The 16547-nt window shown below is 34.8% G+C and overlaps 1 protein-coding gene and 1 long non-coding RNA gene across 6 annotated transcripts in view; one reads left to right on the forward strand and one right to left on the reverse strand.

The window, feature by feature from the left end:
* LOC118197584 (pancreatic lipase-related protein 2-like) overlaps positions 1-2114 on the forward strand; it is a 41745-nt gene extending 39631 nt beyond the window's left edge. Inside the window, exon 7 of the mRNA XM_085827399.1 lies at positions 1956-2114. Coding sequence (XP_085683525.1) covers positions 1956-2017 — 62 coding nt within the window. The 3' untranslated portion in view covers positions 2018-2114. The remainder of the gene's footprint in view (positions 1-1955) is intronic.
* The window catches only part of LOC146999538 (uncharacterized), a 171739-nt gene that overhangs the window by 79907 nt on the left and 75285 nt on the right, over positions 1-16547 (reverse strand). The window lies entirely within an intron of this gene.

Consider the following 16547-nt stretch of genomic DNA (forward strand, 5'->3'; position numbering starts at 1 on the left):
TGGACTCACTATTCTAGCCCACGTACGTATTCAAATATTCAGCTGCAATAATGCAAAGCCGAGTAATTCAGGCTATCAAAGCTGGAAGAAACGAAACGTGCACGCACAACCGGCAGAAACACGCTGTGTCTTAAAATACAATCTCAACTTAAATACTCAGTCTAATTTGCATTCTAGCGAAGAAACGGAAGGGAAAAGTAACAGTAAAGATCCAAAACACAAAATAAATGGTTAATAAAAAATAATAGTAACATTTCAAGTGGTTATAAATATACTGTTATAAATATATAAATATTTTTATACTATTTTCGATAGCGTACAATACAATATTTTTGACAGCGTACGAGCAGGTTTTATATCTGTAGATTTTGGATTTAACTGGAGGGACTTGCACACATATCATCTTCATGTGTGTGACAGCACGGTTAGACCAGATGCTCATTAAACAAATTTGCATCAATCGGAGATATAAAAAAGATCAGCATTTCTGAGCACATAAAAAAACATCAACTATACTCAATATCAGCTATTCAGTGACCACAGTTCCAGAAGAAAATAATCTGGGTAACTCTGTATGGCTGTCAGAGGGATTTTAGTGTAATTCATTAAAATTTGGTTAATTCCTTCAATAATTCATTATAAGTTTTTCATCGCAGTAAATTATACGTTTTCCATTGCAGGTTTTACTGCATTTTTCCAACTGAAGCAGTGGCAATAAACAAGCAGCGCAAAAGCAGCAATAAATCATCACCAGTTCTTTTAAATCAATATGTGTATAGCTCTTTTCTTAAAAATAAATAAAATACAATAAAGCTTTCTTAAATAAGGATCACCCATGCTCTTAGACACAGGTGAATTTGATCTTCCGTGATAAAGATGTTAATGTTCAATACTAACATTTATTAATGTTAAGAAAGATTGGTCATATTCAGAGATGATCATCTACGGAAGATAATCGTTCACTATATATATTTTAGAATAATAAAAAAATTCTTTATATTACATAGAAGAACAGTGAAGACTGAAATTTCTAACCAAAAGATGATTTTCATGTACACAGCTCACCAAACAATGGCGAGATCGTCATAAGCTTATATCTGTCAATACCTTTAAAAGAAAGAACTCAAAACAAACTTATTCATAATTTTAATAGCAGCAAATGCATTATCATATGAGTGTTTGCTTCTTAGTGCTATACTTTAAGCTTTGATAATAGTATAAGGTATTTCTCCCACTTCCCTAGCGTGCCTTCGTGGTGTAGTGGTTCAGCACGCTGGGCCGGTATTCCAGAGGTCCGTGGTTCGATTCCCGGCGAAGGCCGTTGCATATTTTTCATCTCTCTGGCTTCCAAAAAATTACTTAATGGCTCCACAAGTGGCGTCCGAACTAAAAGGGTTGTGGATGATGATTCTCCGCACCCAGGATTTGGCGACTAGGTCCCCTAAAACCCTAATCGCCCTTTAAAAAGGGGAGTATATAAGGTATTTCTCCCACTTTCCTAGCGTGCCTTCGTGGTTTAGTGGTTCAGCACGCTGGGCCAGTACTCCAGAGGTCCGTGGTTCGATTCCCGAAGAAGGCGGTTGTTAATTTTTCATCTTGGCTGCTTCCAAAAAAAATAATAATAATGTCCTAATGGCTCTACAATAGTTTCCATAGTTTATAGGAAAAAATAAGTCGATTTCGGTTACCTAGAATGTTTCGGCCTCCATTCAGATAACTGAAGTTTCAATTTATAAAAATCGTATAGCTATATGATGTTACTTGTAAGTTTTTACAATGCACAAATCAAGGTAATACTGTAATTATTCTTATTAAAGTAGAAAAATTAAAGGCTCTGCTGTTACATTCTGCTTTCTGAATGCTGATTACATTAAGAAATTTATATTTATTAGGCAGCAACATCTTCTTCATGCACCTATAGCTAACTCTTTAAATAAATATTTTTTTTCTTTCAGATAACAATTCTATTGACGTAGGAAGATTTCCAGCTAATGTATCTTGTGAAAAGAATGCATAAAATCGTCAAGGTGTTTTTTGTGTAGTTTATAAAACTATTTCTTGTATTGATTTCGAAATGTTGTTACTTTTTCTTGAAATAAAGCATGTACGTTTCACTTTCGAATTCATTTTATGATTAAAAAATTCCTTAATAATGGGAGTATCTGAATTGCGATGAATTAGACCACATTAGAACTAGTGCCTACGCTTATTGGCCTGAGAATATTATCAATATTTATCTAATTATATGATGACGGTCAAACATTTTTCTAATTATTAAAGAGAAAACAATATTTGAGTATGTTTGAATAATAGAAAATTATTTGGCCAGCTGGTATCACAAAGTGCATTTCAAAATTAATGTTCCACATGCTTATAATACCATAAAACGTGTTTAGACTGCGTTTTATAATAGATTATACCATTGCTTCTAAAGATAACAGTCTTAGTTTATTAAACACAAGAGGACTATTAAAAAACTATTTATTGAATCTAAATACGAGAGAATAAGAACACTTAAAAGAATAACTGAGAATGAATTATTCCTGGAGTATCAACTCATTAAAGCAGAAGTCGCAGTAAAACTTAATATGCAAATGTGGTAAAATAAGCCCTTAAACAACAGAAAATATTTATAATATTATACAAAGATTATTAGTCTTTCAGCACAGAGAAATGTTAAAATTTTTATGCCCTCATTGCCCTTCGAGTCACAGTTACACCATAACAGCATGCATGGAAGATCAGATAATTCTTTAACTGTGCCCGCCCCGAAATTAATTTAACTGTTTACTTAATTAACTCAACTGTGCCATCGCCGAAATTCTAAGCACGGATTCTTTAGCTGTCAGCTGGATGTGTTAACCACTTTAAGCCAGAAGCATGAACGGTCATATACAATAATTCCTTAAAATAAATACATAGCTCCCTTGTTATAATTATCATTTTATATATCAGAGAACTCGAATTGTTTTAGCAGATTAAAGTGTTTTTCAAGTTAATCTTCCCAAAGAAATGTCTAATGATTTCGGGTATTTCCTGTTATTCTGCAACAAGGGGAAAATATAATAAAAATCTAAACTGAAAAAACAATTAATAAGAACACTTATTAGTATAAAGCTTCACACTCTGAAAAGGGGTTTCATCTTAGTAGGAGTAATGTAGATGATTCAAAGAAATAAATTTGAAAAGGTGCTACTAAATGCTCTGAAGTTCATGACACAAAACCACATCATGATCAGATGGGAGGCAATTGTTCCTAATATTATCGGGTATTGGTTCCGCTCCCTAGATTCCAAGAAAACCTATATTCTTCTTCGGTTGTGTACGAAGTAGAACAAGGCCACTAGACAGAAAGGTGAAGGACTGAACAAGTGCAATTAAATCAAATCTTCCCGATTTTACTTCTGGTAAAATGTTCGTGCATCGCTTGATAAGGAGCCCGCTGAAAGACGAGGAAATCACGATAAGATGATAACACATAAGCCGACGGAACAATGAAACTATTATCAGAACTTCACTCGAACACAGCCAAAACACCGAATAAGTAACGATACGTCTCAGAATTCTGATTACCAGCCTTGAGCTATTCCCTCCCCCAAAAAACCATAATTAGCAATGTTATTATCACCCTTTCTCAAAAAACTGTCTACAGGAAATGCAGTTAATATCACAAAGCGTTTGATGGTTACAAAGCAGTACGCTATTTAGTGATATTAACGATATCGTCATTAAATCGTGACTAGTGGAATTAATATTGTTTTCTGTTTATAAACATTCAGTTTAGTAATAGTAACGCAACATTTATATGATAGCTTCTCCCTCCTTTCCGCATGCCTTCGTGGTGTAATTGAAGCATACTCGGCGCGTATTCGAGAAGTTCAGGGTTCGAGTCCCAGCAAGGAGACTGAACATTTTTCACGTTTCCTGCTTCAAAATAACCTAATGACTCTACACATTCACTTGTATTAGCATATATACGTTTATGAGGGCCCGGAACACTTACCCGTCAACCACTTAGACGACGAGACAACCGACACCAGTTAGGCGACTGGACATTTAGCCGACACGGACACTAAGCCGACAGGAAATTTAGTCGACATGAACACTTAGCCGACAGGTCATTTAGCCGACAAGACATTTAGCTGACAAGGACACTTAGCTGACAGGACATTTAGCCTACAAGGAGACTTAGCCGACAGGACATTTAGCCAACACAGAGAGTTAGCCATCAGGACATTTAATTACGGGACATTTAACTGTCAAGACTTTTAGTCAACAGGACATTAAGCCGACAGTGACGTTTAGCTGACACGTACCCAATAATTAGTTAAACTTACTATCGATTATAAAATTTCTCGTTTTCTCCGTAAGTTCAATATTTAAGTCATTTTTTTCACTTATCAGTAAAATTCATTTTTCGATTCTTAAATATCCCATATGTGCTTTGAATTCTTATGTAATCTAGCGTAGTTTGATATACGTATATCGTGCTGTTTGTTGAATATTGGCCAAAGCGTTGAAATTTCTCGTCAGAGAATATTAATTAATTTTCAAAAGGAAAAAATAATTTTTTTAGCTAAGTACGACGATCACTTACTAACATTTTAATACGGGATCTGAAAAAATTGTCCGTAAAGTTTCTTCATTTAATCAACTGGGTTCCTTTCAAGCATCATGAATAATTTTTCTTGTTTAGTTAATGATATTAATTTTCCAATCTCGCTCTTCCTAATGCTTTCAAATTTCTAATACCTTTTCATTTCACTACTATTTTACGTTACTATTTTATATATTAAGTAAAAGGGTCACTCTATTTCTGTTAGGCCCAGCAGCCGCCGAGTGGTAAAGTCGCTGAGCACAGGTAGTTCGGTCTGAAGTTCGAATACCGCGAACGGACTGGCCGCATAGGTGTTTTCGTGTAATGGGTACACGAGCCAGTTTTAATTTAAAAGTCCTCCACGAAGGTATCCCTCCCCTTAGGCAGATAGTCCTCTCACTTTACCGTAATTACATAAACCGAACGAAACCAAACCTACTTTTGTTAGGTGGTCGCAGACCACGAGGCACGAATTTCTGAGCTGCAGACCTATCCCATATGTTAAGTGTCTCGTCAGCTAAGTGTGGTTGTCGGCTAAGTATCAGTGACCGCGTTTATGGTATGCTGATGACTACTAAAACTGCTATACTATGAAAGAAAGCAGCTAGCAGAATCATATATTTTTAGAAACAAATTTTAATACATGGTTATAATGATCAAAATTTCAAGTAATTTTGAAATACAAAACATTCAGAAATCAGTGCGCTGAACATTCACCTCTGGTAACAATAACAGCTACTGTATAGCTGGCCATGGTCATGGTCATGGACTTTGGATGATAATTAAGGTTATTAGTCCATGCGGTTTTAGTTGTATGCTACAAATCAGATCATTCAGAAGACTTTTAATTTGGTGAGAAATCTAGCAAACATGTCGGCCAAGGTAAGAGTCGAATATCCATTGCATTGAGAAAACGTCGAACAGTATGAGAAACATGCGATTTTTCTTTGTCCTGTTGAACTGTAGATGAAGAAGGCTCCACGGCATAGTCTTTGTTATTTCGGGCATTAGTGAACAGAGACCGCTGAGAAATCCCACATGCCGCTGTGTGTGGCCTTCCCGAACTCATGGATCATTGGATCTCGACCAATGGGAGCACCATCTGCACGACAGAATGATCCGCAGTCCTGGAAGATTTTGATTCTCCGGCGATAGAATTTTGACTGACTCATGCTGAGGTTTCTCAAACGACTTCCGACTAAAACAATTATGACTAAACACGTTTTCTGAATGAAAAATCGGTATTTTGATTTGCCTTTTTACCACGGAATAAAGGATGTTTCTAGTCACTGTGAAGACTTAATTTTCTCCAGAAGTCGAATCTAGGCAGACTCGAGTTCTGGGGGAAAATTAACAGTCATCAAAGTGACTAGAACCGTCGTTTATTCGGTAGTAGGCTCGGGCTTGGCAGGAATCATATGGTACTGAGTTGTCTGTCCCTTGGTTGTGGGCTACATGCTTTGATATCGAAGGTTGTCCTTGGGGGTTTGTGTCCCCTTGGTCAACATTGAGGGAACAGTTAATGTCAAACAAACGAACTGCCTCCTTGGATCGCTCTAGAGGTTGAGATGATTAATCGTGTGAGGCTGCCTTGAGCAGTGCCAGGTGTGGGTGCCTCTTCCTCCTAGTGCACTGCCTTTTTATTTCAATTTGTCAATCTGCTTCAAGATGTTATTATTCTTACTTATAATGCAAGCATGCAATGAAATGCTAATATTTTACATATCCAAACATGTTCTACCTCTTTAAAAACTTCAGATTTACTATAAACTTCCTTCATAGTACAGCTACTTTAACGGCTTGCAGTTTATTTACATATATCTTTTAATGATATTAACATTAACTAGTCCAAATATTTTTTCATTTCAACTAGACATTGACTTCGCAGATTGTGCAGCTAATTAGACTATTGTTAAATTTAATGTCGCAAACAATGAAATCTTCTGTGCATTATTTTCAGTATGAACGACGAGATACGATGTTAATAAATTTTTTTCTTGGCTATTATTTAATTAATAAGATCACCTCTACAAGTATCCACTATTTTTAGAACGCAAATAAACAACGACATTGAACATCGCCTCTCTTAAGTGAGAATATCCTCAGAAAACCAAAATCGTTAAATCCGGAGGTGTTCTTCTTAGAGCTGATCCAATACATTTATGTGTCTACTCATTATAAATGCGATTAACTAACCGTGACATGTAAAGTAAATCACATTGGCTGCTAGGTAGCAGTTTACAGATTAATAACAAAGAATAACAGCTATAAAATAAACACCAGTATAGCGTACCACTTTTCTATCAAAGCTGCTTCCTTGTAAAGTTAAGCCTTTTAGATGACTACACACCAGCCGATTTTGATCTTCTATGAAGGTTGTCGCTTTAATGAAGTGATATTCAGTACCATTACTAAGTAATGTAGGTCATTTTTTAAAGTAATTGTCGTAGGGAAGTATTTTCTGAGATTCAGTCCCTAATATATATATTCATAAGAATTACTCTAAATTACTTTAATGTTGTCTAATCCTAATCCTAAGAAATTCTGGTCACTTTCGGAAGTGGTTGTCTTAGAGAGATAGATGCTGTAAGAGATTTCATTCCACCTTATCTTTGAAGCTTCAGGTATCGCTCGCTGATGAAGACAGACAAGCAAGCTTACATAAGCTTTCGTATTTCGTGTGAGGAAAAGCTTTCTAACGATAGTCACATGATAAAAGATTGTTCGCGGATAGGATATGAAGTATTTGTAGTTGATAAATAGAAAAACAGTTGTCGGGTATTGAACTCGGAATCTTAAAATAGCCATTCCGTAGTAAAAGATAAAATAATCAAGCAGCAGCAGCATTAGGAGAGAACTTAATTATTTTCTTCTCCATTACTTTTTTTTTCTAAACTGCTTAATCCTTTGATATTAGTTCCATTGAGGATGTTGAAAGAAAAACAATTTTTGATATTTACTACAGTATCAGCATTAAAAAAGCACTTCAAATATAGTTTGTTTAGTTCATATTTCAAGTAATTCTTGAAAACTATTTTTGCCATTTTAAGTGTTGCATTTCATTGCATATATACTAAATTATAAAATTAACTTTCTTTTGTGTACCTTTTTATTTTTTTTTAAATGAAGACTTCATTATAAAGCACTTTAGCTTTTCAACGAAACTTATTTTAGATATATACAGAAAAATAGTTTACGAAAAAAAAAACGATATTTTAAGATTAACTTTTACTCTTTGTTATAAATTTGTAAAAAAAAATAATAATAATAATAACATACAAATAACAGTTTTTTTATTCCTATGCTGTTTTCATTACGGCACCCCATCGACAAATTAACTATTGTATTCTCTCTTCTTGAATGTTTTTTAGTACTTTCAAAAATGATAGGTTTAGAAATGTGATCGCGACTGCATTATAATTAGCCGACTGCATTATGATTAACATCAATATGGCTTAAACCAGGGTTTCTTAAACTGTGGGTCACGACTCCCAAGGGGGTCGAGGGATCTGCAGCAGGGGGCGCCAAAATTTTAGCAATTTTGATATTTTTTTAACTTATTATAATAATTTTACAATTACAAATATTTTTACACAATGTATACGAAAATAGATAAAGATAAGAGAATACAGACAAAGAAAAAAACGAAAACGTTTCGACGCATTTCTTTTTATCACATAAGTGTTCATTTTCCTTGCTTTGCACGTGACGCTGTCATTTCGTCTGTTACTTATTTAAAATTTTCAAATTGTTCTATGTTTTAAAATTAGAAATTAATGACCTAAAACTGCAATAGTATATTACAGTACAAGTGAAAAAACTGAAAGTTTTGTAAATATTTTGGGGTCCTGGAGGTCGCGAAAAAATCTCAGTGATAAAAAGGGGTCGCGACAAAAAAAGCGTTTAAGAAACCCTCGTCTAAACAATTACAAAATCAAGCTTTCAACATTTTATTCATTTCATAATTTATTTTTATTTATTTTATTTCCGACTGAATACAGTGGAACTTTGAATATCCTCGTCATTCTTGGGACTATCATAGTTATGGATAGACGGATAATAGAAACCCCTTCGATCACAACCGCCACAAGCATCTGATATCGAACATTCAATTTTAGCTTCACATATTAATAAGAATGCTGACTTGGTCAAGTTTTAAAATTTGCCTAACTTAGCTTTCCTTTCTTAATTGTTAATTCCACCGACTAAAAGTAGACATCACCAACCTGAAAACAGAAGATTTATGGGCAGGTAGCACCCGGAATCTTCTTGTCTATTGCAGTTTCAAGCTCCTGCAGACCTGGTGAAAATCTCACAGTACTCTTGTCATCCCGGGAAAACGAATTTCAAGATTCATCACCTTGCAATTATAAAGCAAAAATTCCTTATATTTGTCACTTTGCAATACCCATGAAAGTTTCGATTTTAACAGTTAGGAGTTGTCCTTATCAGATTTTAGTTGTATAATTTTCGCAAAGAAGCTCATAATTTATTAAAGTTACTTCCGATAAGAACAGTTTGATTTAATTTGACATTAGTATAGAAATGCTTCCAATCCTACTTCGTAATCAGCTTCTAAAAACATTCACAGCAAAAAAGCAGTTTCAAACATTCGAAGAAGTGGCTAGATAATGGATCCGTTTACGACAATGGTTTGCATCAATTACACTTAGGTTGCCCACTCTGGATTCCATATTCTTAAGGAGAAATATACTTGGAATAAGTGGAATTAAATTTTCAACATCTTCAGACTACGTAAGGACGTGAGTTTATTAGAAATTCGCAAATTAAGGTTTTTAGGTCTTTAAGTCATAATTAGCTCTTCTTAAAGTATAATTATTTCATGTTTTTGATCAGCTACTCCCACCATCCGTCCAACGAAGCAATCCGAATTAAACATCTGAATAGACCGAATCTTTAAGTTATGTGGTACAATTCGGCTTCAGTAGCTATTTTTCCCAGCCATTTCTAGAAAGGGTCATTAAATGCACTTTTGATATTAGTTTCATTGTCATTACCTGCAACTTTTCCCCTTCATGTAACAAACAGCGAAATGTTAAAAGAAAGGCAAATCGTAAAAAACAACCTTATATTTAGCGTAGGTATAATGAAACACTCAATCGATTTCGAGGGCAGCTAAAGGTCCCTCCTCATCAGGAGAAAGAAATACATAGAAAGAAGAAAATAGGAGAAGGAGTCACAGAAACACGTAGTGCTTATCAGCACTGCACGTGGTTATAACTAGATTTTTAATCAGAGTTGCACTGGCCGCCTACTTTTACTGAGCCAGTCTGTCTGATCAAGCATAAAGAAATATTAACGAAGTTAAAATAGGGAGCGAGGGACAAATGCACATTACGCTCAAAATCTGAACTTCAAATAATGGAAAGCAACCACTGAACGGATTTTTATACCCTCTGGTAGTACCAAGCGCGAGGAGGTAACGCCATCTATCGGCAAAAATAATTGAATTAAGATAGTAGAATTTTAAAGGCATTAGGAAGGACTGGATTGGACTTCAAATCATTAACTAAACTTTCTAAATCTTTGTGAATGTGAAAAGCCTCAAGAAAATCCAATTCGCCTATGGAAGAAGCCTTTTGGATGATTTTTGCAGACCCAAAATCAAAATTATGGTTAAAAGTCCAGCTATGATACGCTATTGAAGACTTGTTAATTTCGCCTTTTTTGACATAAGATTCATGTTCCTTGATACGAAACTTCAACGCTCTTTTTGTTTGGCCAATATATCTTAAACCACACTGACATGATATACTATAAATTCCCCAAGAATTCAAGACAGAAACGCAATCTTTTAGAATCGAAGGGTGAATTTTATTAATAGGGGAGAAACCGACTTGAAAATTGAATTTCTGGAGAATCCGTGCAATTTTATAGCTAACAGAAGGATAAAATGGAAGCACGACAAGGTCATTAATATTATTTCTAACAGTGGAATGTCTTCTTTGATGGGAATCTGAAAATTTTTTGACGGCTTTATCAATAATCACGGGAGAAAATCCACGGTCAATCGCAACTGCTCTCAAATAATTAAGTTCATTGGTAAGCAAAGATTCAGAGGAACAAACTTTTAGCGCGCGGAAAACATAATAGTAAAAAGAAGCCATTTTTTGCTTAACAGGGTGGCATGACTTGGCATGGGGTGGTAAACAAACTGCAAAGGGTTTACGGTACACAGTGGTGCTAAAATCGGTTTCATTGCGGATTATAAGAATATCGAGGAAGGGGAGGGAATTGTTGGATTCAATTTCAAGAGTGAATTGGATGGCTGGATCAATTGAATTCGTAATAGATAGAATATCGGATAAATCCTCTTTATAACCGTCAAAAAGTGCGAAAGTGTCGTCAACATACCGAATCCAAAGACGAAAAGATAATTTATCAAATAATTTCATCTCAAAATTATGCATATAAATGTCAGCAAGTACCGGACTGAGAGGATTACCCATAGCCAATCCTTCAACTTGACGAAAATATGTATTTTGGAAAACAAAGTGGGTTTGACTTAGAGAAACTTTAGTAAGCGAAACCAACTCATTAATTTCAGTATGTGTGAAGTGAAATTCCCGAAGCCTAGTTTCAAGACAATTTAGTGCCCCTTCGACCGGAACATTAGTAAACAATGATTTGACATCAAATGAAACCATAATGGAACGAAGTGGGGAAATATTTTTAAGTTTATCAATGACTTCAACAGAATTTTTTACAGTGTGAATATTGTTAGCAAGTAGAAGAGAAAATCTGGAAACTAAATATTTGGCCAAAGGATATGAAGCAGTACCTATGTTGGAAACAATTGGTCGAAAAGGAATACCGGTTTTTTGGACTTTTGGAAGAGCATAAAGTCTAGCGCAATTAGTAATAGGCAGAATAAGTGATTTCTTCAACTGAGTTGGCAGAATGTGGAAAGATTTAATAGCACTTTTTACTTTCATGAGGTCCGAAGTTGAAGGATCTTTAGGGATCGAGCAGTATGGGCCTTCATTTATCAATTTAGAGACTCCAGTAATATATGTGTGTTTGTCCATAACAACGATCTGTCCGCCCTTATCAGCTTTAGAGATAATGATATTAGTATCAGAATGAATTTCACGTAAGATCTCATTTTCCTTTTTGCTAAGATTAGAACCCAAAGATTTATTGTTAAAATTAACGTTATGAGTAATTAGGTGGCGGATTGTATCCTTCTGCGTTTCCGAAATTTTGGAGAATTTAAAGGCTTTCTCTATAGGGGCGATGATTTGAGGAATTGAAGGTTTAGATGTCTTTGAAAAGTTGAAATTATATTTTAATACTTTTAACTGATCCTCCGAAAGATTCCTATTGGAGATATTAACGATGGAGTTAACGTTTACAGTGGGAAGATCAGCTAGATAATTGGGACTATCCGACTGGTGTGTGAGTTTTTGAAATTTAGAAGTGAGCACATTTTTATGCCGTTGACAAACGGTATCGGTTCTAGACCAGGATGTATGTACAAATGAGGAAAAATTTTCAGTGGAATTAGCAATTTTTAAATGGAGGTAATATAATTCAAATTCAATTTTAGATAAACGTTTGCGTGTGTCCCTTATAATGTGACGACGAAGTGCCAATTTGAATTTATGCAAAATTTTTGAAACGTGAACGGAAGCTTGAAGGCTACATTTCACATGTATAAATTTGGGAATGAAATTTTGATGTTTGCATTTAAGTAGAAACTGTAGATGATTCAAGAATTTCGTACGCTTAAGGCGTAACTTACAAAATCGGTTCCTGTCAGTGGACATATTGTGAAAAGGGCACAAGCAAGAAACAAGTGAACAAAAGAAATGTAATTCCGAAAGTCCAAACAAGTAATTACTTATAACATGAAAAACACCAATAAATAACGAAGACAATTTTCATCAACAAATGACAAAAACATCAAGTGAACAAAAGAAATGTAATTCCGAAAGTCCAAACAAGTAATTACTTATAACATGAAAAACACCAATGAATAATGAAGACAATTTTCATCAACAAATGACAAAAACATATGTTTTCATATATGTTGCTTGTGCCCTTTTCACAATATGTCCACTGACAGGAACCGATTTTGTAAGTTACGCCTTAAGCGTACGAAATTCTTGAATCATCTACAGTTTCTACTTAAATGCAAACATCAAAATTTCATTCCCAAATTTATACATGTGAAATGTAGCCTTCAAGCTTCCGTTCACGTTTCAAAAATTTTGCATAAATTCAAATTGGCACTTCGTCGTCACATTATAAGGGACACACGCAAACGTTTATCTAAAATTGAATTTGAATTATATTACCTCCATTTAAAAATTGCTAATTCCACTGAAAATTTTTCCTCATTTGAACATACATCCTGGTCTAGAACCGATACCGTTTGTCAACGGCATAAAAATGTGCTCACTTCTAAATTCCAAAAACTCACACACCAGTCGGATAGTCCCAATTATCTAGCTGATCTTCCCACTGTAAACGTTAACTCCATCGTTAATATCTCCAATAGGAATCTTTCGGAGGATCAGTTAAAAGTATTAAAATATAATTTCAACTTTTCAAAGACATCTAAACCTTCAATTCCTCAAATCATCGCCCCTATAGAGAAAGCCTTTAAATTCTCCAAAATTTCGGAAACGCAGAAGGATACAATCCGCCACCTAATTACTCATAACTTTAATTTTAACAATAAATCTTTGTGTTCTAATCTTAGCAAAAAGGAAAATGAGATCTTACGTGAAATTAATTCTGATACTAATATCATTATCTCTAAAGCTGATAAGGGCGGACAGATCGTTGTTATGGACAAACACACATATATTACTGGAGTCTCTAAATTGATAAATGAAGGCCCATACTGCTCGATCCCTAAAGATCCTTCAACTTCGGACCTCATGAAAGTAAAAAGTGCTATTAAATCTTCCCACATTCTGCCAACTCAGTTGAAGAAATCACTTATTCCGCCTATTACTAATTGCGCTAGACTTTATGCTCTTCCAAAAGTCCAAAAAACCGGTATTCCTTTTCGACCAATTGTTTCCAACATAGGTACTGCTTCATATCCTTTGGCCAAATATTTAGTTTCCAGATTTTCTCCTCTACTTGCTAACAATATTCACACTGTAAAAAATTCTGTTGAAGTCATTGATAAACTTAAAAATATTTCCCCACTTCGTTCCATTATGGTTTCATTTGATGTCAAATCATTGTTTACTAATGTTCCGGTCGAAGGGGCACTAAATTGTCTTGAAACTAGGCTTCGGGAATTTCACTTCACACATACTGAAATTAATGAGTTGGTTTCGCTTACTAAAGTTTCTCTAAGTCAAACCCACTTTGTTTTCCAAAATACATATTTTCGTCAAGTTGAAGGATTGGCTATGGGTAATCCTCTCAGTCCGGTACTTGCTGACATTTATATGCACAATTTTGAGATGAAATTATTTGATAAATTATCTTTTCGTCTTTGGATTCGGTATGTTGACGACACTTTCGCACTTTTTGACGGTTATAAAGAGGATTTATCCGAGATTCTATCTATTATGAATTCAATTGATCCAGCTATCCAATTCACTCTTGAAATTGAATCCAACAATTCCCTCCCCTTCCTCGATATTCTTATAATCCGCAATGAAACCGATTTTAGCACCACTGTGTACCGTAAACCCTTTGCAGTTTGTTTACCACCCCATGCCAAGTCATGCCACCCTGTTAAGCAAAAAATGGCTTCTTTTTACTATTATGTTTTCCGCGCGCTAAAAGTTTGTTCCTCTGAATCTTTGCTTACCAATGAACTTAATTATTTGAGAGCAGTTGCGATTGACCGTGGATTTTCTCCCGTGATTATTGATAAAGCCGTCAAAAAATTTTCAGATTCCCATCAAAGAAGACATTCCACTGTTAGAAATAATATTAATGACCTTGTCGTGCTTCCATTTTATCCTTCTGTTAGCTATAAAATTGCACGGATTCTCCAGAAATTCAATTTTCAAGTCGGTTTCTCCCCTATTAATAAAATTCACCCTTCGATTCTAAAAGATTGCGTTTCTGTCTTGAATTCTTGGGGAATTTATAGTATATCATGTCAGTGTGGTTTAAGATATATTGGCCAAACAAAAAGAGCGTTGAAGTTTCGTATCAAGGAACATGAATCTTATGTCAAAAAAGGCGAAATTAACAAGTCTTCAATAGCGTATCATAGCTGGACTTTTAACCATAATTTTGATTTTGGGTCTGCAAAAATCATCCAAAAGGCTTCTTCCATAGGCGAATTGGATTTTCTTGAGGCTTTTCACATTCACAAAGATTTAGAAAGTTTAGTTAATGATTTGAAGTCCAATCCAGTCCTTCCTAATGCCTTTAAAATTCTACTATCTTAATTCAATTATTTTTGCCGATAGATGGCGTTACCTCCTCGCGCTTGGTACTACCAGAGGGTATAAAAATCCGTTCAGTGGTTGCTTTCCATTATTTGAAGTTCAGATTTTGAGCGTAATGTGCATTTGCCTCCCGCTCCCTATTTTAACTTCGTTAATATTTCTTTATGCTTGATCAGACTGGCTGGCTCAGTAAAAGTAGGCGGCCAGTGCAACTCTGATTAAAAATCTAGTTATAACCACGTGCAGTGCTGATAAGCACTACGTGTTTCTGTGACTCCTTCTCCTATTTTCTTCTTTCTATGTATTTCTTTCTCCTGATGAGGAGGGACCTTTAGCTGCCCTCGAAATCGATTGAGTGTTTCATTATACCTACGCTAAATATAAGGTTGTTTTTTACGATTTTGATTGTCACATTAGCGTGTTTCTCTTCTAGTCTAAAGGCATATGTGTTCAAAGTAGGCAACACTACTAACTGAGCGGTTCTGTATATCACACAGGAGTACAAAACTAGTACAAGAACAGCCCAGTCCGAATGTATAAATCAATCTGAATCTGAATGCGTAGAAAAATACCGAATCTGAATATCCAATCTGAATGCATAGATCAATACCGACTGATACGCAGTCGCATGGACCTCCAACCTAAGGTTCTACACCAATCAGAGTTATATGTCCATGCGATGGAAAAGAATCTATAATCCACCGTCAGCGGCATTCACGGAATCAATGATAGTAATATTACAATGCTAAATTTACAGTGTCATCTATACAATAATTGTTACATAATAATCCGTATGAAAATACATATACGATCAATTAATAATTACATTGTCATGGATAGGATCTATGTTGTGGAGAGTGGAACTTATATATTAACCAGTTTTTAAACCTATGTCTTCTTCAATACATCATAACTTCATGTTCTTATCAGTTACACACCTAATGATGTGTGTCCGTATTATTTTTGCAGTTAATCCACAGAGTAAGCCAGTCACATCAGTTCAGGCAATTGATAGTTCCATAGCCCAAAGTAAATGATGTTGTGTAGGCTATTCTATGTTCACTTTTGTTAAATTCATCGTTCAAATAAATACTACTTGTCCACTTTGATACATCATAACTTCGTGTCCTTAACAGTTAGCACACCTCATTATGTGCGTCCATAGCAATTTGCACACTGTGTCGCAATTATCCACAAGACAAACATGAAATTGCAATTGGGAATTTCATTGTAATATGTACATTATTTTACTATTATCCACAGAAGCAAATGTTTTGTAAATAATGACTTGGCTCCCAGATGATAAAAAAAAGGAAACTAATTCTTAAATTTTTCAATAAAATTCTAAATTGTGCAAAACTACAGATTTGTTAAACAGTTCCAGCCAATACAAATTGACCGGTATTCCAACAATATAAAGCACATATTCTAAAATAAAACGTCTAATGGAAAACAGGAACTAATTCCCAATTAAAATAGACATAAAATACATAATTATTCAGCACATATTATATACCATTCATCATACCATAAAAATACACATGTTTCAAATGCTG

The sequence above is a fragment of the Stegodyphus dumicola genome, chromosome 1 (genome assembly GCF_044657685.1).
Source record: "Stegodyphus dumicola isolate Sdum_Otavi_A_Nest chromosome 1, ASM4465768v1".
Classification (NCBI taxonomy): Eukaryota; Metazoa; Arthropoda; class Arachnida; order Araneae; family Eresidae; genus Stegodyphus; species Stegodyphus dumicola.